Source organism: Stegostoma tigrinum, chromosome 27, assembly GCF_030684315.1.
Source record: "Stegostoma tigrinum isolate sSteTig4 chromosome 27, sSteTig4.hap1, whole genome shotgun sequence".
Taxonomy (NCBI): domain Eukaryota; kingdom Metazoa; phylum Chordata; class Chondrichthyes; order Orectolobiformes; family Stegostomatidae; genus Stegostoma; species Stegostoma tigrinum.
This window is the reverse complement of record NC_081380.1, coordinates 28,023,342-28,048,046: the sequence shown is the minus strand read 5'-3', so window position 1 is coordinate 28,048,046 and position 24,705 is coordinate 28,023,342. Positions and strand designations below refer to the sequence as shown.

Below are 24,705 nucleotides of genomic sequence, written 5' to 3'. Positions count from 1 at the left end.
TGATATTACAAAAATTGCATGTTGGCAAACAAGTTAAACTTCCAATAATATATTTGTTCAAAAAATGAACAAATGAATAATGATATGAATAAAAGATTGGGGTTTAAGGCAGTTTCCATAACTAAAAAGCGTGCTGAGTTATGGAAGAAATCAGAATGAAATTTCACTAATTACTATATTAAAACTGTGGTTGGTCTTTGAAATAGACTCTAAATCTTGGCCCTCACAACTTCAAACCAATAAAAGGGAAGATTCTTTCAATTCAATTTGGGTACATTCAAACCAGATCAAAATGTCGAAGTTCTCAATCCATTCCACCATATATTTTCCTTTATATTCTAATAAGGTTTCCTACTAGCTCACAAAAGATTACAGTAACAAATGATTTAAATTATACTGTTTTGCAATATTGAACAGATCGAAAAGAACTGACGGGACTGTCCAAAGATTGCAGATATTATAAAAGACTGTTTCTCCTTTCAACAAATCTCATGGCAGATGCATAAACGTGTTTCAACCTATAGGTCACTGCTTAGAAATCTGAGTTAAATTTCTTGAGAGTGAACTTGTATAGTTTACACTTAAGCAGCTGGTTCCAGCAGAAGTATTAGGACTTACCTTTTGAGAATCTGGACTTCAAGCAAAAAGTATCGAGATACAACTATTGCTGTGTGACACAGTATTTAAGCAAAGCCATCACCAAATCACAGTCGATCCCCAGGTCAGTGATAAGCTAAGGCATACAAACAAGACCAGCATATACTGATCTTTGTGCATTGCATTTAATAAAAGTAATAGGTGGGATAGATACACTAACTGTATTGGTCATTTCATTTCAAAAATTCAAAAGTACAAACAAATTGGATGAGAATGTAGGAGGCATGGTTAGTAAGTATGCAGATGACACCAAAATTGGTGGGATAGTGAATAGTGAAGAAAATTATCTAATACAAACGGATCTTGATCAATTGAGCCAAAGGTTGAGGAGTAGCAGATCAAGTTTTATTTGGATAAATGCGGTGTATGGCATTTTGGTAAAACAAACAAGGGCAGGACGTGTACAGTTAATGGTAGGGCCCTACGTAGTGCTGTTAACCAGAGAGACCTGGGGGTTTAGATACACTGTTTCAGAGATAGTAGGAGCTGCAGATGCTGGAGAATCTGAAGGTGTACAGCTGGATGAATACAGCAGGCCAAGCAGCATCATAGGAGCAGGAAAGCTGACGTTTTGGGCCTAGACCCTTCTTTAGAAATGGGGGAGGGGAAGGGGACGGGGGTTCTGAAATAAATAGGGAGTGGGGGGAGGCGGAAAGAAGATGGATAGAGGAGAAGATAGGTGGAGAGGAGACAGACCGGTAAAAGAGGCGAGGATGGAGCCAATAAACGTGAGTGTAGGTGGGGAGGTAGGGAGGACATAGGTCAACCAGGGAGGATGGACAGGTCGGGGGGAGGGGCAGGATGAGGTTAGTAGGTAGGAGGTGGGGGTGGGTCTTGAGGTGGGAGGAGGGGATAGGTGGGAAGAAGGACCAGTTAAGGAGACGGGGACGAGCTGGGCTGGTTTTGAGACGGGGTAGGGGGAGGGGAGATTTTGAAGCTTGTGAAGCCCACATTGATACCATTGGGCTGCAGGGACTGACCTATCTCCTCCCTACCTCCACTCACCTTTTTGGCTCCATCCTCACCTCACTTACCAATCTGTCTGCTCTCCACCTATCTTCTCCTCTAACCATCTTCTATCCGCCTCCCCCTCTCTCCCCATTTATTTCAGAACACCCCTCCCCTCGCCCATTTCTGAAGAAGGTTCAAGGCCCGAAACGTCAGCTCTCCTGCTCCTATGATGCTGCTTGGCCTGCTGTGTTCATCTAGCTCTCCACCTTGTTATCTCTAGTTTAGATACACTGCTCTTTTAAAGTTGCAACACAGGTAGTCACGGTGGTAAGGTGACATTTTGCATGCTTGCTTTCATTGCTTAGACAATTTAGTTCAGGAGCTGGGACGTCACGTTGAAGTTGTACAGGACATTGGTGAGGCCACTTTTAGAGTACTGTGTACATTTAATTGGAGTGGGTTCAGAAAAGATTCACCAGAATGTTGCCAGGACTGGAAGGTTTGTGTTGCAAAGATAGGCTGGAGTTTCTTCACTGCTGCACAGGAGGTTGAGTGGTGACCTTATAGAGATTTATAAAATCACAAGGGGGATTCAGAAGGTGAATGGCAAAGATCTTTTCCGTAAGGTGGGAGGGTCAAAACTATGGGGCATATTTTTAAGTTGGAGAAGAAAGATTTAAAAGGGAACTGAGGGGCAACTTCACACAGAGGATGGTCTGTATGTGGAACGAACTGCCAGAGGAAGTGGTAGCTACAGGAACAAATACAATATTTAAAAGACATTTGGATTGGTACATGAACACGTAAGATTTAGAGGGATAAGGTCCAAACACAAGCAATTGGAACTAATTTAGTTCGGAAAACTTGATCCACGTGGACAAGTTGGACTGAAGGATCTGATTCCATGTTTATGACTCTATGACACATTGGATTATAAAGGATTACAAATTTTACATATCCCACACCTTACATTCAGCTTGTATCTTGGGTTTTAAAACTAAGAGGAGGGAAAGAGGCAAAGAAAATAAAATTAACTAAGGTGACCAGAAAGAAAAAACAAAAATAAAACTCCTCCTCAATCCTTTTCAAGAGATCATCTCATGACATAAATGCTTTGACACCCAGGATCAGAGTTAACCTGTATTTTCAAGGCATCTGTAACAAATAGTTTTAAGTATACGAAGATAAATGAATGGACAGCCAAAATGATTGAGCTTTCGTCCCCCAACTCAAAGGCTGTAAGCTCAACTCACTGAATTCCTGTCAATCAAGTTCATTTGTTTTATTTACATGTCAGAACACTACAGCAATGTAAATTCTACTTTTGTCCTGTTTTTGTCAGGAAGACAGTGGGGGGGGGGGGGGTGCGCCCGGGGCGCGAGAGGGGGTTGAGAGAATTAGAAGGTCCTCTTTGAGTTGTGATTTGTGCATTCCTGGTCATAGAAGCATCGATTGTGGCTGCAACATTTGCCGGGTTGGCCTGGTTTGGTACCAGAACAATGATAACAAGAGAAGTCTCCAGGGAGGAAGAGGCATATTGATGCATAAATAGAGCCATAAATAGAAGCCAAAATAAATAGAATTATATTAACATTGAGGTGGCAGCTTAGATTCACCTGTGGTGGTTTTCGCTACTTATAAGTTAATCTGATTTGATGACATTCCTTAATGGTTACATCACATGACTCTGCATCCTCAATACACAATTTCTACGCTAATGTACACTGTTGCTACTACAGCAAATTATAATTACTGAATTTTTGTTACTGGCAGCATTTATCAGAGAAGTGACGATGTAGTAGTTATGTCAACAGAGTAGTAACCCATAAACTGAGGCTTATGCTCTATGGACATGGTTTCAATTCCCACCATGATGGCAAGTAGAATTTAGATTCAATTCATCATCGCTGGAATTAAAAACTAATCTCAGTGACAGTGAAATAGTCCTTACTTGTCTTTTAAAATGACAACTCATGCATTACAGATCCACAGCATTATAATCGACTCTCAACTGTCCTCGGAAATGGCCTAGCAAGTTGCAAGGGCACCTAGAGATGGGAACAAATGCTAGTGATACCCATGACTCATTCAAAACTAAAAACGGTACTTGCAAAATGCTTCAGAAAAAAATCATATAGATTCAAATTATTAGTAATAGACATTTATGGATCACATCTAGGCTATGTAAAATAACCCTGCTTAAAGGCATCCAATAATTCATTAGGTCTCAAAAGATGAATTCACTTTCTTGCCTAGGTTTTTGCAGTCACGTAAAAGAATATTTTTCAAGACTTGAGACAACAGCTCACTTGTCATTCCAAAGAAAAAAATCAATTGATACAGCACCCATTACAACTTCAGGACATTTCAAAACACATTACAGCTAATGAAGTTTTTTTTAAAAATATATACCCTATTGGAATGCATGATTGGTACATTAATGGGTACAGGTGGAAAACTCTCTTCACCAGGACTAAATATATCATGTTTGAAAATACAGCTTGCTGATATAGAACAGCCCAAAAGTAGCTTCCATTACAATTCTTTGTTGTTACGCAATCCAAATAGTCAGCCCTACATCAGCATTCTTAAATAGTACTCTCTTCAACGTGTCAAGTGTCATCCATAAATGCATGCATAACTTCTGGAACCAATGGAAGAATTACTACGGCTCCACAATTATCCATCTAGCCATGGTTAAGTTGAAGATTTCACTTCAATCCCAACCCCTTCTGTTCAAAAAAAAACTAAATTCAGACATTGCAATAATCTGATGCATTCTGCCAGGTGCTGCTGGCAAAATCTGATGCCACTCAACCAAATGAAGAACATTTCTGTTAAAGCACAGGATAAATTTATTAAAAACCCAAGCGTGTTCCAAACCAAAAAATAAGTTCTTACACTACATAGCTGTGAATACTTCTGAATAAACTTTTGAATGATTTAATTGGCACCCAATTCCTTGCTGTTGAAAGGGATACAAATTGTTACTTCAGAATAATCAATTCATAAGCCTGGCTGCCTCTTGAGTATTAGATTCCAAATGGTTTGCTCCAACTTCTATAAACTGCACAGGCTAATGGTTTTTCCAAACATTTGCAGTGTGCAGGGTCACTGGCTATTAATTTTATATGCAAAACTTTGACTTTAACACGTTCTCAGAGGACTAGAAGAATATGACAATTAATTGGAAAGAGTTGAGTAAGTAACAAGAAACTTGTCTCACCTTATGCTTTAGTGGAACCTACCCTTTACTTGTACTTGTCAGCGTTAATCAAGCCAAATTAAAATGAATGCCAAAAGCTATATTTTATGAATATATTACTAGGTGATTTATATGCAAGGGTTCCCACTTATTCTGAAACCACCTTGTTAAGAACAATGAATTTCTGAATTAAGTGTACATAGCCATATCTGGTTATTTAAAACAAAATCACAAGTAAATGCTTGCAACATATGCAATTAAAAATATGACTAATTTCAGGAAAATAACTAAGTTTCACTATAGTTTGGGGACAAATGGTTCAGTTCCTTAAGACTCTATTTCTTTCCATTTCTGGTCCTTTATCTCTGCAGATAAGTAAAGCTCTATTCTCACTACTGATCATTAGTAAGGGACTAGATTCAGCATTTATTTACTGATGTCACGTTCCAGGGGCTCAATAGGTCCAACACTGCAAAAGACTGAAACTAAAATGCATGCAAAAAGAGGTAAAAATGAAGCTAAATAAATAGATCTATTGCTTGTTCCCTCAAAAGAACCATCATTGCCCTTCTGGATATGAGTTTCAAAGTGAAATTCTTCCATGCCTCATTATTTCTCACTATAATGAGCAGAAAGGTTACTCATTTATTGAGCTTGTTCCGCCAAAATTGGAAAAATAACACGGGAAATGTGCCTATTAAACCACCTGCTAATACCATCAATTTGAAACCTACGGAATCTACAAATATTCCCCATAAAGGTACACATTTATACAGAAACAAATTCATGTAAAGCTGACTAGCTTTTCAAAACCCTCCTCCCAAAAGGTTAAGCTGTAATATAAAGCTATTAATCCAGCATTTTTTAACCTATTATACAGGATAGCAGACTTTTTATAGCTTTCCAAATCCAACATACATTTTCTATGATCTCTCAGTTTGCTCTTGCACAAAAATGATTAAAACCTAGTGATGGCAGTCAATCTGTGAAGAGATGTTCCTCAGGCCAACCATAAATTTGCAGTGACTTCTCTTTAGTAGCATTATAATTAGAGGAGTGGAAGAAGCAAGATCACTTCAGTAGATTTGGCATGGATACACTTTGATGCCAATGACAAATGGCGCTCTGATAACAAGAGAAGGGGCAGGTGATGGGTTGAAGAACAGGTCAATATCACTGTGCCATGAAACACATTTTATTTCTTACCTTGCATCATCATTCATTGTACTATGATCAATAGGTGCCATGAAACTCACTAATTTGCTGTGAACATGGTATCTGGGAGGAAACAAATGAAAACGTTATTTGCTTTCTATTTTAATTCCACTTCATTTGCTTTACTGTCATAAAGTGCTAGAATATTATATAAGTGAATTATCATTTCTCCTTGCATTCAAAATATATACAATGTTTAATAATTCATAAAGACATTCCTTTATGCAACACTCTCCGGCATACAGTTCAAAAAGGAGATAACAGCGAAGTATGTTCTTACATGTGCTAGTCAAGACTTAGGCACAGGCTCATGTCTTGACAGTTTTATTTAATTTTAGCCCAGTTAAGAACATCGTAAAGTCGATAGCTGATAGGTCATAGTTGTTAAGTTTTTAAGTATCTAATTTATTGAAATAAACTATCAGTTTAAAATATTTGGGTTGTCTGACACCGATATCATGCACTTTAAAATCAAGTTGAGCTCACAGAAAATGTAATCTCTGTTATTAACCTTTAAACTAACAAAATTGCAGAGTTTTAGGATTCAGGTCTGCGCTCAGAATCCTCATCACTTTGGTCTGTATGTTAACGTGGTCATCACAGAGAAACAATCAATATTTACGGCACTTTCTCTACAGAAACTGCAAGTCTTCAAGTGTGCAGAATAAAGAGAAACCGAGAAGTTGCTGTCAGTGACTATGCTTCTCCAGAGGTACAATACTAAGGTATTTTCCACAAAGTGCATCCCCCTAAGAAACCAGAAAACCGACTTTCACACCAAGTCGCACCCTGAAAACCCCTGGGTAATTAAGTATCTAACTGTATTCCAACTTCAAATATAGCTAAACACCCTCACTGGCTCGGAATAGCTCATTTTATTTCAGAGATGTCAAATTTCTCCATTATAATAATAAACATATTTTTGTTTTACCTTTTAAGTTTATTTCAAATGTTTCAACTTCTATCTCAATCCAATCATAATCATCTATTTTACTAGCTGAATATTAAAACTGAGAATGAAGGGATTCAGTGTTTTTAACTTGCAGGTTCAATGCCTGGGGAAATACTTCACTGTTACTGGCCACTTATCCTGTTTGTTGACACGCCTGGAGATGCTCTGAATGGGTGCCAGATTTTAAACTATTAGGAAAGAGAATGTTTGGCCTACAGAGGCCACTAAATCTTTGAGAGTAGCTTTGAGAACAGTGCTGAGTGACACAGTGCTTTGCCGCTAACAGTAAAATCCAGCCCCATGAATTCTTGACATCCACTGGGAATTCAAGGATAGGACATCAGTGCAGACCAAAAACCGTTATCTCATGAAGACAGTTAAATTGGCAAAACAGAACTTCAAGCAGTGCCTTGTGGCTTCAGCACATTGACCCGGCACCTTCCCCTGCAACCGCAGGAAATGCTAAACTTGCCCCCACACCTCCTCCCTCACCCCTATCCCAGGCCCCAAGATGACATTCCACATTAAACAGAGGTTCACCTGCACATCTGCCAATGTGGTATACTGCATCCACTGTACCCGGTGCGGCTTCCTCTACATTGGGGAAACCAAGCGGAGGCTTGGGGACCGCTTTGCAGAACACCTCCGCTCAGTTCGCAACAAACAACTGCACCTCCCAGTCGCAAACCATTTCCACTCCCCATCCCATTCTCTAGATGACATGTCCATCATGGGCCTCCTGCAATGCCACAATGATGCCACCCGAAGGTTGCAGGAACAGCAACTCATATTCCGCCTGGGAACCCTGCAGCCATATGGTATCAATGTGGACTTCACCAGTTTCAAAATCTCCCCTTCCCCTACTGCATCCCTAAACCAGCCCAGTTCGTCTCCTCCCCCCACTGCACCCCACAACCAGCCCAGCTCTTCCCCCCCACCCACTGCATCCCAAAACCAGTCCAACCTGTCTCTGCCTCCCTAACCGGTTCTTCCTCTCACCCATCCCTTCCTCCCACCCCAAGCCGCACCCACAGCTACCTACTAACCTCATCCCACCTCCTTGACCTGTCCGTCTTCCCTGGACTGACCTATCCCCTCCCTACCTCCCCACCTATACTCTCTCCACCTATCTTCTTTACTCTCCATCTTCGGTCCGCCTCCCCCTCTCTCCCTATTTATTCCAGTTGCCTCTCCCCATCCCCCTCTCTGATGAAGGGTCTAGGCCCGAAACGTCAGCTTTTGTGCTCCTGAGATGCTGCTTGGCCTGCTGTGTTCATCCAGTCTCACATTTTATTATCTTGGAATTCTCCAGCATCTGCAGTTCCCATTATCTCTTATTAGCTCTGTGAGAAGGCCTGGGTGGCAAAAGTAATACAATAAAAATTTAAGTCTGAGAAAAGAGAGAATATCAAAAAACAAGGTTGGCAGTTGTACAAGAATATCAATAATAAAGCAAACTTGAATGAGATTGATACAGTATTTGTAGCAAATATGTGATGATAAATTAGCAGATTTTTAAAAAAATTGCTCAACAGCCTGGCGTAGGAGTAACATCAGTAAGGTCGTAGAAACAGCCAGGTTACCTGAATTTTATTCTAAATGTAATATTTCGGAGAGGGTAAAAGAGACAGAGAAAAAACATGTTACAGAAAGAATCAACAAGAAGGTGGAGAAAGATGTGCATCCCCATATAGCCTAAGTATTGCTTCCAAATGGTCAGTATCATGATCTTCTTTCTGATTATTTGACCAGTGTTTACCCCTTGTAGCAAAATTACCGGAATATACTCACCTTACTTTTCTGCCCTTGCTTGCTCTGGTATCTACTTTCTTCTTAATCCTACTTCGTAGTTTCTGAATTGCAAGCCATTGTCTATACGAGTAAATAAAGCATCATTAGAATTGGACTGATTAAAAAAACCCACAAAACCCAATTGTAAAAGTATTAAAAGAATTACGTCAATTGATCTTCACTCTAAACACTGCCTACTTTGCATTGTCTGTAAATTTTCAAATTGTGCTCCGAGGACAAATATCACCTTGGGAAAGCCACCAAAAAAAATGAACCAAATATTGGTCCCCTTCCAAGCTTTCACCAATCTAAACACCTGTTTAGCTTAACTATTTCCTGTCTATGATCCAACTACCCATACATCCTCCCATGTTAGGAGAAATTCAGATAAGAATTGAGCTAGCACAGTTCCTTGTCCCCAGTGGCACCAGGAGAAATAAACGGCTGTTTGGAAACAGACCACCTGCAAAGTGGAAAGGCCAGATAAGAAACAAGAGATTTTCTTTTAAAAGTTACATAGTGGTTCCCTTCCAAACTTAGTTTTTTTTTGAGGACACTGACTTTTGCTGGGAGACGTTTCACAGACAGCAGCAATCTAAGAAATTAATTCATCACACTAAACCAAAATATGATTGATACTAGACATCTGAAATAGAAGCAGAAAATGCTGGAAATACTCAGCTGGTCAGGCAGCTAACGTGGAGTGAACCAAAAGCCTGTTTTTAACTACAATAAATGGATTTTGAATGGTTAAAAATGAGCCAAGAACTAATCTTTCAGGCTGATGACCTTGCAAAGATACATCAAGCAGAAAAATCAACCATGTTTCTCTTTTCCCAACTGCTCCCAAACATGTTGAGTATTTTCAGCATTTTCCATAGCTATTCCTTGTGTCTCCATGGTAAACAGCAGCAGCAGAAAGCTTGGATATAAAAGTACAGCATAATTCCGCTGTCAAGCAATACTCACTCTTTCCAAAAGGGTGATCTGATAATGGTCATAAATCGACGTCTTGGCTAATGTTCCTTCTGCTTAGCCCACGGCCACTCATGCCAATTGTACAATAACAACTGAATGTCCCCAGTTGTGATCAGCCAATTCAGTAGAGGGGAGGAATCAAATCTGGGTCCTTCTCTTATTGTGGCTCTGAACTACGCTATATTGTACACGTACTCAGTTGATGAAGTAATTACTATCATGACTATCTGGTCTGTGTTTTTACATTTAGGAAATACAGAATTGATCGTATGTATAGTTTTTTTGGAATATTAAAACATTAATAAACACATTCTGTTCTTTGACCTAGGTGTGCATTTTACCTTCATTTACCTAATTTATGTTTCATATTGCTTGATATGAAACTTTCCTAACACAGATCTCGGTCTCAAAGTTTTCAACTGAGTCAACACCATGGGTGTAGGGAACAAGCATTCCAGATATATCTGTGTCTGACTGTGTGTATGCTCCTTTAGATTGGTCAACCAAGGGAAGTGAAACAGGCTCTTTTTATCTAGACCATTGAATCCTATAATGTTAAAAATGTCTGTTAGATCAACCCTCAATTGTCATTACTCAGCTGATACAAATTAATTACACAATCAAAATATTTGTGTACATGGCTCAAAAGTGTCAGCTTTATCTTCAAATGGCAGATATTGTGCAATAACATTTCTATAGGATCACATTATTTTTAACCCACTCAATACTAGTACCCACCATTAATGTGATTCAGCTTACATCTTGCCAACATTGGAAGTGGGGAATGATAGTATGATGGTTGTGTTACAGGACCAGTAATCAAGAGGCTTGGGCTAATGCTTCAGAGACAGTAAGAACTGCAGATGCTGGAGTATCTGAGTTAACAAGGTGTAGAGCTGGATGAACATAGCAGGCCAAGCAGCACCAGAGGAGCAGGAAAGCTGACGTTTTGGGCCTAGACGCTTCTTCAGAAATGGAAGGAGGATCTAGGCCCGAAACATCAGCTCTGCTCCTCTGATGCTGCTTGGCCTGCTGTGTTCATCCAGTTCTACACCTTATTATGTTCGACTAATGCTTATGCGTTTCAATCCTACTATAACAACTTAAATATGGAGTAAAAAGTTAACAGCAGGACTGTTGATCAAGAAAGTGCGAGATTACAGTAAAAAAACAAACATTCTGGCTTATTACTACCCTTAAAAAAAAGGAAATCTGTTATCTCCTATCCAGTCAGGCATACACACAACTTCCCAGTCACAGCACGTGGTTGATTCTCAAATGCCTTCTGAAGTGGCTTAGCAACCTACGTGGTTGTATTAAATGAGTTTTAAAACATTTAAAAGTATTATTGGTGGCGTACCCATACCAAACATATTGCAGCAGTTTAAGGCAGACGCTCTGTACTAATTAACTTTATCAGTGAAGTCAGCACTTCATAAATGGTCGACAAAAAAAATTCTGAATGCATTTTCTTCCTACAGCGCCACTGTAAATTTTACTCTGTTAGCACTGTCAAGATTGGAGAGGTGGAAACAGGAAGACTCCTGCTAGGGTATGTTAGGTTTTTAATTGGTAAATTGTGTTGAAATTCTAATACTAATGTCTTTAATCCTACCACCACAAATTGAGGAATACAGCTGCTTTAGAAACTGAATGTCTGGGTTTGTAAATGTTTTGTCAGTTTCAGGACAATTCACTGCAAATTACATTGACAATAAAGAGATCTGATTTCATAACTGCAATTGCATCCATTTTGGTATTATCAAATGTCGCAAGACCAAATGAGTGGTTACATATATGATGATCTTCCCACATGCATAAGCAGCACAAAGTTTTGATCTGATTGAAATTTCACAAAAACAAACCTGCATTATGTTAATCATAAGACAAAGACTTTGTTGCCTTTTCTGGTGCCATGTGCTTGTAATACAGTTGATGCTTATGCTGAAATCAAAGAATCTGTTTATGCTCCAGTTATCAAAAAATTCACATTTTATTACCAAGAATCAAAAATATGAGGCGTTTGATATTTAGATATTGCACACTCCAGAAGAAATACCATTTTATGTAATTTTATTTAATTATCAAGGTGGGTGTGAACATTCACAACGTTAAATTTCAAATTTTCTGTGAAGTCTATATAAAACTCTCACAATTGATTAGATCTGACCTACTCCTATGAAACTTTTTTATTTCAAAATTAATTGCTTAAACTTCTGTTTGTTAATCCAAAACGAATGTGAACATAGAATCTTACAGCACAGAGACAGGCCCTTCGGCCCAAATGGGTCCATGCCGACCAAAATGTCCATCCACTCTAAACTCATTTCCCTACACTTGGCCCATGTCCTTTTAAAATTTTCCTATCCATTCAAAAGGCATTTGGACGAATGCATGGCAATTAATTTTGAAATAAAGAAGTCGCATAGGAGTAGGTCAGATCTAATTAATGGAGGGTTTTGTAAATCACCAAAAATGATTAAGAAAGTCATTCTCATATTTTCTGGGATCTTCCTTTGAGTAAATTGGCTTTTGTATTTGATTGTACTTCTGAAAAATATAAAATTTGACATTGAACATTGTGAATGTTCACACCCACCTTAATAATTAAATACAAAATGAGGGTGCAGTATCATTTTTCCCTTGATTAACATAACCCGTTTTAATTATTAGTGTTGTCTTTCAAAGCTTACCGGCCCATTGCAATCTGATCGTTTGAATCTATAGCAGTAGTCTTCCGCTCAATTAGTTCTCTGAGGAGCTGCACGAAAATGGTAAATTAAAATAATTAGATTTCAAATTTTAAATTGGATACATTTTTTCTCTTTACCAGCTCCATTTAGTTTTCTTCAAGCCTGTCATAAGTTAGTGAGAGGCAACGAAATTGGCAGATTGGGTAAGCAAATTTAGCACAATTCCCATATTCAAAGTGAACACCCAAGACAGAAGCTAAAATAGATTATAAACACAATTACAGCAAAAAAAAAGAGTTCACCCACACTTTCACAGGAACCCTTTATCTCGCAAGTACCATAACATGTACTGGACAATTTAAATAGACATTAAAAACTGTACTTTTAACTTTCAATGTGATGGTAAGTTGGAAGGAGTGGGGAGAAGATACGGATAAAACAAAACATATAACTTTCCAGAGGCAGTAAAAGTGCCAACGCTGGAGTTAGACATAACACAGTGTGGAGGTGGAGGAACACAGCAGGCCAGGCAACAGAGGAGCAGGAAAGCTAACATTTCAGGTTGGGGCCCTTCTTCAGAAGGGTCCCGACCAAAACGTTGGCTTTTCTGCTCCTCTAATGCTGCCTGGCCAAATATAATTTTCCAACTGTTTCCATGCAGTTTTATAACTCACTATCAAGTATGCATCTTACAGGTCTTCAAAGCACAGTATTTTTAATCCTTAATAAAAACCATAAACACTGTGGATGCTGTAAATCAGGAACAAAAACAATGTTGCTGGAAAAGCTCAGCAGGTCCGGCAGCATCGGTGAAGGAAAAGAAAAAAATTAATGTTTCAGGTCTCGTGACCTTTCCTCAGGACTAATTTACCAGAACTGAGGAAATTCTGAGGAAGGGTCACTGGGCCCGAAACTTCAACGCTTTCTTTTCCTTCACAGATGCTGCCAGACCTGCTGAGCTTTTTCAGGAACTTTTTATTTTGCTCCTGATTTTTAACCCTTCTTGTATTCTACCTGAATCAAGACTGAAGCTAAGTAAATAATTGAGAACAAAAACAAAGTTGCTGGAAAAGCTCAGCAGGTCTGGTAGCATCCATGAAGGAAAAAACAGAGTTAACGTTTCGAGTCCGGTGACCCTTCTTCAGAAGGGTAAATAATCATTGGACACATCTTTGACTGATACTGTAATAGAGTCCAAGCTGTACTTCTAGTCTGATCTGTGCAAAATATTCAGTGAAGACTGACAACCATGTAAACAAAGATCACGGGAACCCAACAGCTGGAGTTCAGCTCAGGCACTGAAAGATAAACACAAAGTTTCACAATTTTCAGGCTGAACCACTGTCAATACTTGCTTTAAACACAAATGAGCTGTTAACTTAGCTAATTCCAGCTGCAGCTGAACATGTACAATGTCAGGAAGGAGTTTACACTTCCATGAGAATGCATAAGTCTGCATAATGCCACTCATAAAACATAGAACGATTAGATCTATGGGATGTCCTAGATGGGCTTTTTTAAAAAAAGCAAATAAACAAACTACTTTTCAGAAGTGCAATCAAATACAACAATCAATTTACTCAAAAGGAAGATCCCCCAAAAAATATTTGGGAATACTTTCTTAATTCATTTTTGGTGATTTTGACTGAGAGAAGAATGTTAACTACATCACCAAGAGAACTCTGCTTTTCTTTGAAAATAGCTTGGGATCCTTTATGTCCACCTAGGTAGACACGCAAGATTTTTATCTACTAGAATCCAAAGACTAATTATCACAAAGATCTGTAGAAACTTAATTTTACTCCAAATACATCAATTTAAACTCAGAAGTCACAGAGATGACCAATATATTACAGCTATTAGCGCACTACTCAAATTACGGAATATTTGTCTCAAATAAAAGGCTGGTAACAAAACATTATGAAGTGTCAACTAGAATCATGTGCTAAAATCTTGACGCGACTCTGAAACAATAAGCCTTTGTTGCAGAGTAAGTTACTGTCTATCTGAATTAATAGCAGTTACCAACTGAACTTAGTTAATAACATGAAAGAATTATCACCAAAATCCGTAGCAACTTATTTCAACTCTGCAAAGATGAATTCAAGTGCAAAAGCCACATTATTTAATAACATTTACACAACAGGTATGACCGCACATTTGTTAACTTGAGGACCATGATTAGAAAACAATATTCCCATTTCTCTTTTACTGCATTCACAATCTGTTGGTTTCTGCAGGTCAACAAACATCAATTCTCACAAATTCAAACTCCACTGTTGTTCCAAGTCTCAGATCAAGTTCAAGGAGAAGCTTCCATAGATGAAGACAGATTCAACTTTTCCAGTGCTACTAGAAAACAAGGTTGTGGTTGATAATTAAATTGAGTAGCTTGGTGGGTAAGTACAACATCCTGTCATTTGTCCTAGCTTTGAACAAAACTCAGTGACAGGATAAATGTCTCCTGATCTCTCATTTTTATTTGTGGAAGGATTTGGGCAGTCTCAATTCACACTAAGGTCACATCAGAGAAAGCTCATAATTCAGCACCAACCAGACAGGGTCAATCATTGGAACAAAAGGATATAGGGCAGAGAAGTAGAAAATATAAAACAGTAGAAGATCCTCTTCTGAACCTTGAGTTAAAGTTTGTTGAGTCAGAGGTTTAGAAATTTACTCTGAATCTGCTTGTGACATAGCTAACCCAGAAGTATTCAACACTGAATTGTAATGACAAGATTGAGCATTCAGTTTCTCATAAATAGCATTCACCTTTATGATGAAAATATTTACCACATATTTTGTTTAATAACAACTAATTATTGGAGCATAGCTGATCAAAATACACACCACATACTAAGTTTTCCATGAACTAGCATGTCAGTTAATACTAATCAACTTAATGATTAAATCAATAGACATACACTCACTACCGTTTTCAATAGGAACTTTCAGGATACCAGCAATCTGAGGTATATTCTGCAAGCATAATTTTATTAAAGTCACTTCCCTCATGACATTATTCGGAAGCATCCCCTCTGTCTAAGTCTTTTTATCTGACCTACTTCCAATATCTCTCTGGCAGACAATCTGTCAGTTTATCTGTCGTTGTTCATCATAGTCACTTCTGGCAGCTAAATAAAAGATACAAATCCACCATGCACAGGCTTATGACACTGTAAACCTACATAGCATTGCTGCTCAGTAAATGTGTGCCCTTAATCACTGCAACAACTTCAGTGACTACCTCTGCCAAATCCCACTCAACAGAAGAAATTAACCAGGTCAGTGAAACAGGTGCAACACTATGCCTGTCAACCACTCTCTTCCCGCAATTATTTGTACACAATGAAGCAGTAATCTTTACAGATCATCTCTCTGAAGAAATGTATTGAAAACTGTAAAGGAAAATGAATGTGCTGCTGCCTTGCGGCTCAGCAGATGTCTGTGGGTGATGTACAAGGCAGGGATGAGCTGTCGTAGAAATCTGTCAAGGTTTGGCTAAGTGATTAAAGCCTCCACAGTCTAAGCACCATATTTAGAGTCTACAGGAGTCAAGACTTGCACCCATTCCTTGCTGCGATGCCAGATGTTGGCTAACATTTTTGTTTCTATTTATTTCACTTGGACAGAATGATTTGGCACAGCAGCCACAATCTGGAACATTCTACAGTTGCTGCGTTAACAAGTGTCAACTATCATTCAACCTAAAGAACGCCAGAATCTCTCTTACTTGCTGTTGTTTCAGATGCGTCAGATCCTTAGGAAGCTGCCGCTTTTGCTTCAGGGATGCATCTGGCTTACTCAGCAATTATCCAGTTTTGTAAGTTAACACTTCAACATTTATTAACCCTTTTAACATAGGCTATATTTTTAATAGAGAACATATAATGAAAGAATGCATAAATATAATTATTAGTCCCAATTGCTAAGTGGAATTAAGCTAATAGAATGTTTTCAATTAATCAATCTTAACTTACCCAAATTTAAGACTGGTTCTCAGTTACTGTATAAATGCACATACACTACAGATCTCCACTCAGGAAAATGCCAAATTTTAGTATTTGGCTCAAGTCGAGAGCTACATATATTGAGTAGATTCTAATAATAATGGTGCTTTGAATCCACTGCAGTTCAGTGAAGGCATCGATTAGCAGTGCTATATTGATCAGGGAAGTCTTTGCTTTTCAGTACATACATCTATAACTACCCTCAACACTGGACTGTTGGGGTACAGTTGAAATAATTCACAATAATTGCTTGCAGGAATCAGGTTTGTGCACAAGGACCCAGAGATGGAAAACAATGGGCTCAGCCGCAATAAACTGCTAGTTCTCAGTACCTGCATATGCAAGGGAAAAGTGGTCAGCTGGATGAGATATCAGAAGAGGTATCTTGGTAACAGATGGGAGTAAGTGCCTTTACCATAGAAATGATGTGGAAAAAGGGGAAACAAAAAGGCATTAACAAGATGCTATACTCAAGGATTAGTGTTATCTAGCCAATGGGTCTTTGTGCCAAAATGCAATTATTATCATAATAGAACAGAAAATTTTACATCTTGAAATGTAAAGGAATAAAATTGCTTTGATAATTGTAATTATACTCAAGAACTATAAAAATAAAATTGGGTCAATATAAAGAAACATCTCGCAAGCAGGTACGCCAATACTACCTCAACTACCTAAGTTTTGTTTTGTTAACTGAAGCATATTATCAACTTATCGGTATGTTACCTGCAATTACATAAGCACCTACCTTTCATGCGTCTAACATTACTTCTACAAACCTAAAGCAGGTTGTCGCTACTTTAAACTTCTCTGCAAAATATTACAGAGCAATACAAATTTCTCTATAAATTTAAGCTTTTCTTGGCAAGTGAAGAAAATATTTTTATTCTCAAAAATATATTACAAATATTAGTTTAATGTATGTTTTAAAAAAACAAACTAAGATCATAAACCTTTCATAAAAGGGTGATAAAACACATGGTTTGGTTCAAATAATTGGAACATGACGTGAACTTGTTCCTTGCTACCACTACATGAATAATGCCTCATTGTTATTAGTTAATGTTTTTGGCTGAAGAGCTTTTCTTTTCTTAAGTGGAGGTTTAGTAACCACTAAACTGTGTCACTTCCTGAAACAACTGCTATTTTAAAACAAGAGAGTAGCAAATGTTTGGTTTTTGTGCAAGCTCCAGAAAGTTGACATGGGTAACACTAGTAATGGCACGAGATTGAATCATTTGCTTGCTTAGTTTCAGAAAGTGAAGTGCTAAGCTGGGCAGTATCTTTTCATATCTAGATGCATAATGGAAAAATGAGGCATTGCAGCCTACCATTTGCAATTCTGATAGTGGTTTTAAGACCACTAACTGGACCATACCTCCTCACACCTGGCTTCCTGTAAAGACTCCATCTCATTCACTCAGTTCCTTCGTCTCTGTCGGACATGTTCAGATGAGGCCAAGTCTGAAATGTCCACCTTCTTCCTCAACTGAGGATTCCCCAGCACCGTTGTCAACAGGGCCCTCAACCGGATCCAACCCCTCTCCCGTACATCTGCCCTCACCCCTTCTCTTCCGTCCCGCAACAGTGATATGGGTCCCTTTGTCCTTACTTACCATCCCACCAGCATCCACATCCAGATCATCAGACATCATTTCTGCCACCTCCAGCGAGATGCCACCACCAGACAACATCCGCTCCCCTCCCTAGACCACTTTCTGCAGGGACCATTCCCTCCGGAACAGACTGGCCCATTATTCCTTCACCCCCAACAACCCACACAGCACCCTCCCCTGCAACCGGCAAAGGTGCAACATCTGCCCATTTGCCTCCTCCCTTCCCACTATCCAAGGACCCAAACACACCTTCCAGGTGAAGCAACACTTCATCTCACTTCCCAGAATTTAGATTACTGCATTCGCTGCTCACAATGTGGTCTCCTCTACATTGGAGAAACAAAAGTGTAGACTGGGTGACCGCTTTGCAGAACATCAACATTCTGCTCGCACAGAAAGACCTTGAGCTACATGGCCGAAATGTGTGTCTCTGGCTTGTTACAACGTTCCAGCAAAGATTAATGCAAGCTGGAAGAACAGCACCTCATTTTTCACTTGGGGGCCTGCAGCCCTTCAGATTCAACACTGAGTTCGATCATTTTAGGGCCTAAACTCTCCCATGTGCTAGCCCCCAACCCCACACACCAGGTCTTGTTATCACACAGCCTGTCATTACAAACTACCTATTGCTAATCACAAACAGTCCCCATCAACAGCTATTCATCTTCCTAGCCAGATAGTTATCAACTCCCTTGTCTACCTAATTACTCTTCTCTCTCTTTGGGCGCTATCCTATCATTTACTCCCCACCTCAACCACCTCCATATTTTCTGCAAGTAAACCAACACTTTCCCGGCTACCATCAGTTCTGAGGAAGGGTCACCGGACCTGAAACATTAAATCTGATTTTTTTCTTCACAGATGCTGCCAAACCGGCTGAGCTTTTCCAGCAACTCTTGTTTGTGTTCCCAATGTTACTTTCACAGTTTGAAATGTACACTTTTTGTTTCAAATTAGAGCAATCAAGCTCCATCACTGTCTTTCATTATTCTCCATGTAGAATAGGGCTATCCTCCAATTAGTCATGACATAAGAACACAGTCATGGGTCATTTATTTCTGTAAAACAGTAGAACAAAACAATTCCAATTTGGATGGAAAGATAGAAGAACAAATTTAAAGATCCATTAATTATACTGAGTCATATTGTGCCAAGGGAGGAAGGTACAGAGAGCACCACTACCCCTCAGAAATAGTCTACAACTTCAGAATATCACACATGTGGAGACTGATTCAGAAATCCTGTAGTTGCATTCTGTGGGTGGAATTCCAAAATAGGCCTGCAAACACTGAAATCAGCAAGAATTTCACTTTCCTTAGTCTCATACTACCACCTGAAATATCTAAAGCAATCAACAGACTTGTTATCAACAGCATGCAATAATTAAGTTTATTATAAAGTTGTGACTGTATAATGCACTCCTCCCCAGAGCATTATAAAAACAATGTGCTTGGATTGTTGGCAGCATGAGACTTGGGTCAAGGTACATTGTAGTCTCCCATATAAGTGTAGACATAAATCACATTCAAAGCGAACACTAAGTACCTCCTGCAGTACCTCCTCAGCTGATCTATTCACATAACATCACTTAGTGTTACATCACGTGGCTTTGAAAGATCACATCTCCTGCATCCCCCAGAATAAAAAGTGCTTAGCCATGTGACATTACTTGAACTTGATCACAGTTACTCACTGTGTTTGGCATTTTAATCCAGCTTTTAAAAAAAAACAGGAGTTGATAACAATGCCTATTATCAGGTCACTACACTATTCAGCCAGAACAAATGTCAGCTCCATATCTTTTCTGAGATGATTTATTGCAAAATGTCTCTTAATCCAAGACTTGCTGACTGAAATGTTTCTCTGATTTGGAACAACCTGAACTGCAATGACCTTTGTCTCTTCTATTGCTAGGTTACTCACGTCAATTTAGATGCTTTATTGATATCCAAACAGTAACTTGGGCAGGCAAGTTCCTTGTTCTATTAACGAACACTCACCTGATGGTAAAAATCGTCATCATCAAAAATCTCTTCATCTATGTCTTTCAGATGTGCATTTGACTTTCCTTGTGGCACAACCTCCTGTGTAGAAAAATAAATTGGCTGCCCATTACAGAGGATGGGAAGAAAGTATGCCAAGTTCACTAAAAGCCCTGTCACATATTGCTTACTGACTAGATACATATTAACAAATCCCAGGTGTTTTCCACCTTCCCTTTTTAATGTTTTGATCTCTATGGAAAACAGGGCCTCATTCTCTAGCACATTCTCACTACCACAAGGACCCAGTTTACAAATCTCCCTTTCATGTTTTTCACAGTTTTCGTAGGCTATTTATCCAAAGGAGGCACAATAGCTAAAACAATCCAAACGTAACATGTTCTTCACAAAGGTAACACAAGGATAAATGACGCCAGTTATAGCAGAGGACCCAAATTTTCAGTAAGATGAGACAGACCACTGATCTAGCTCGAGTGCACTAATCTGATGGTTCACTGCTCTATTATACAATGCACTGGTCCACTGAGCTCTAAGGTTGCCACTTTTTTTTATTTAAAATCTCTTCTGAACTTCTAGGGTTTGTTTGCTTAAAAACATTCCAAGTATAAATTAACAACAGCTGTTAAATCATTTGATTCCATTCCATACAATAGCATGCAAAATTAAAAGTACAATCTGTTATAGTTTATAATACAAGCATGTCTGCTGAAAGCTTCAAAAGGGCATTCAATCACTAATACATTCAATGATCAAAACAAAGAAATGTTATACCACTGGAGTACACAAGATCCAAATAACTTAAGTAAAATTTTTGACAGTTAAATTTGTCTCATTTCAAAATCCCAAATGTCGTTGGATTCAGTTTTACTATGCAAAAGACTGAGGATATTTTTAACCTATGAAGGTGTTAATGCCTCTTGGATTGGAGTTCCAGGGCTCCCCTCTGGCACTTCACCCAAGTGGGCATTCTTCATGTGGAAAGTAAATAGTTAGTACTGGCAGGCTTTGTGATTGCAGGGGGTGCAGGCATTACAGTCAAGTCCAAACCTGTTCACACCACAACATCCACTTTCCAGTAGATATCACTGGATAATGATCAGTACGATGAATTCTAGCTGGTTTTCTCTCCACCACCTGGGGCAGTGAGTCAAACCACAGTGCTCCTTCCATCACCCCAGCTGAGAACAGTAAACATAAGCACAGGTTTTGACTGAACCCTGGATGTTCTCAGAAAAATAAACAAAACAACAAATCATAAACAGAACTGGCTGAAAACACACAGGAAATCAACCTTCTGTGGAGTGAATCAGCAATGGGTGCTTTGGGTTTGTAATCTTCTTCAAACCCAGCAGTTCATATCTTCATCTTAAATCTATGAACCTGAAGCATCAACTGTCAGTCTCTCCATTGACTTTACTGTTTACGTTTCTGGGATCTTCTATGCAATGGAAATTCCATTACATTTTGCCTTTATACAGTTAGAGAAACTATCATTTTAATGTTTGCATATAAAAGAAAACAGAAACTAGTCTTCAGGCTACAAATTAGCAGTTCTAATTCTTTACTGGCATACCATCTCCCCAGGTAGACACTCTGGAATCTGCTGAGAATCTTCTTCCACTTTTCCAAGAATTTTATACAAGGATCTTTTGGTCTGAGTCCGTCTTATCAACCTTTCTTTATCCATCATAATCTGCTCTATCTGGGTCAAGATGGAACGCTCGAAAGCGCTGAACCCCTGGAACAAAATATCAGGACAGCAAGAATTCAGGTAACATTCCATTTAAAAACACACTTTTAAAAAAAACATAAAATGTCCCTGAATTAAGGTAAAATTTATTTTTTAAATAATGAGACTTGCACAGAAGTAATATTCTTAAAAATAAACACGAAATATAGTATTTGTGAAACATCGAAAAAACCATTCCAATACAACTGTTACACATGAATTACTAGACCAGACAAGTAAATATATAAACTAACACAGTGAAATTTGTCAGCCATGCCACTACCAGCTGCCAAAACCCTCATGAGAGTCAGGGATTAACTTTGCATAAAACAGATTTTAAAAAAAATTGTACATTTTCACATTTTTTAAAAAAAGAAATCAAATCAGGTTCCTGATCCAAAGTATTTATCAATTTATCCAATATCGCAGAGAAAGCAGGCAGCTCTGGTGCTTAGTTTCATGCCTGGAAACAAGGTTAGCTTGTCAAGAAGTCAGGAAATGAAAACAAGAAAAGCAAACTAGGTTGGTGTTTATAGTAAGCAATCAGATTAGGCCAATGAAAACTTGAAAACTCTATTAGATGCTGGTGTAAAAATCAACATTCTAACATTAAAATTTTAGCCAAAAATTGGAAGCCAACTTTTACACAAACAATATTTGAGGGATTGAAATCTACTTTCTCCCATCATCTCGCTACTGAAAAGCTGCCAGTTTGGAGAATGTTCTTGCCAATCCTACCATAATTGTAGTATTAAACAAGCTGAAGAGCATTTTTATTTTGAATCTTTATAAACCTCCAACAAAAGCAACATTAATTTTTGACAACTACGTTGATCAAAAACAAAATTATATATACAAATTTATACAATTTCAAAAAGTGAAAGTTTTCAGAAAGTTGTGCGTTTCATGTCTGCAGCATATTGCTTCTATGCATGCAATTTGAGTACTTCCTCAGTGAAGAAAACTCAGCAAATCATGCATGGAATGTACATTAAAATCCATTAAAATAGTGTTCAGAACCAAATAACAAACCCCAATTGTTATTTTAATTGCATCATATGGATAAACATCTTTGTCCGCTTTATAAATCCACAAATAATCATTTTCTGTGCCAACTGCATTGGAAATCTTTCATTTCTTGGATGATTTGATGACAATATCTGTTCTAATTTTATCCCAGGTGACTATAACTCATTCACATAGGGTTTCTAACATAAGAGTCTGTATGCAGACTCCTTTGGTGAATTCCTCTGATCATCAGGTCACTTCACTTTTTTCTTATGCTGTCCTTAGAGAGAGATCCTATAGTTGAATTTGGCTGATTAGATCTCCAAGAATGACTGTTATATTACTGTTTTGCGAGCCAACACCAGCAATTAATCCTTGACAAGATTTGAGCTTTGTGACTGTGGGAAGTGCAAGCATTACTGTCAATCATACTGGTTGGAACCACAAAACTTTATCAGCTATATCATCAAGCCACCTTCATTCATCTATCCTTTCTTGCAAATGAGTTCTGTTTTTGAGAAATGCCATTTTGAGATAATTTATCATATTGAATATCACAATTGGTTTAAGCTTTGTTCCTTTGGACGTACACAACAACCACAATGGTGAATCTACTCCTTATAAGAATAGTTGTTTTCATTAGCACTAATTTCTTTCCAACCACTCTCAATTTGGCTTCTGACATGTCAAAATTCAAGGAAGTCTCATCCATGTTCCTAACAAACCCAAATCTGTATGCATTCATTTGTCCACACTAGATTATAAAATTGATGAAATAAGATAACTGTTTCATCATACTCTGCTTGGAGATGCTGCTGTGAAACCCTAGTCTTCTGCAATCACTTCATAAACCTGATACACCACCTAAGGATGGCTTTGAAACCTGCAATGCCTAATTTTCTTGTCTATTTCAGGCAAAGATTCAGACAGAACTACAAGAAACAAGTCATTCTGGCAGTTTGCATTGTATTTTAACTGCAGCCATATTCCAGGCTTTCCTCCATGCACCTTTATTCTTATACATTTTCTTAATCCGAATGGAGAGCTTTCTTCAATTCTAATGTTCTTCTGATACCTCGAATTTTTTAACTGAAGCTCTGCAATGTTAGTCTCTGAATTTGAACAGCGCAGAGTACCTGTTGTTTCTTCATGAAACCATGTTGTCATATTAGAGGGCAGCACTGGAAGGAATGCAGTTTACACAGTGGGATGACGACCTTATTGGCATGTTAACACGTACTGGCATGAGGAGATGAACAGCCGCCTTCAACGGCAACTTCAACATTATCTATGACCACTTGAATGAACAAATTTGCACCAGAGCAAATTTAATTTCAGTGACAAGCAGATGGCAAGTAGAAAGTGTTTGGATTTTCTGGACAACATGTCAGGAATCGATATATATGAAAAGTAACCTTTTTTGACCAAACATTGAGAGCTGTCTTTTACACAAGGTCTGTTATCACTTGAGTTTACTCAGTATGAGGGCTTTCAATTATTGACTGAGTCCCATACTTTCTTATAGATGTTCCACTGTATAAAGTTTTAACTCAGTGTTTCATTAAACACAACCACAGTGGTAATTGATCCAGAAGCACAGAGAGAAGAAAGAGGAGTCACTATAAACTAAATTATTGCTTGCCCCGCTTAAACCCTTTAGAAAATGTATTGGCATGTCAACAAAATAAAGTACTTTAACTGATCAATAACAAAATATTTAACTGATCAAAATTTGTATCATGGTTAAAGATTAGGCTGATTTAGTTGGGCATCCTTCCATGTGTGATGCATGATGGAACACAGATGCAAAACTTTGGTGAGGTTAGATGAGATCATCTGCTGCACTTCTTTTGTTAGCTGCACAAACCAATCATGAAATCACGTATATTAATAGTTA

General features: G+C 38.4%; 1 protein-coding gene across 1 annotated transcript in view; it reads right to left on the bottom strand.

Annotated features, from left to right (window-relative positions):
- The window catches only part of aatf (apoptosis antagonizing transcription factor), a 111,910-nt gene that overhangs the window by 29,964 nt on the left and 57,241 nt on the right, over positions 1-24,705 (bottom strand). The window contains exons 7-11 of the mRNA XM_048556713.1: positions 21,645-21,809; positions 20,069-20,152; positions 12,443-12,510; positions 8,772-8,852; positions 6,020-6,091 (exon numbers count right to left, since the gene is read on the bottom strand). Coding sequence (XP_048412670.1) covers positions 6,020-6,091; positions 8,772-8,852; positions 12,443-12,510; positions 20,069-20,152; positions 21,645-21,809 — 470 coding nt within the window. The remainder of the gene's footprint in view (positions 1-6,019; positions 6,092-8,771; positions 8,853-12,442; positions 12,511-20,068; positions 20,153-21,644; positions 21,810-24,705) is intronic.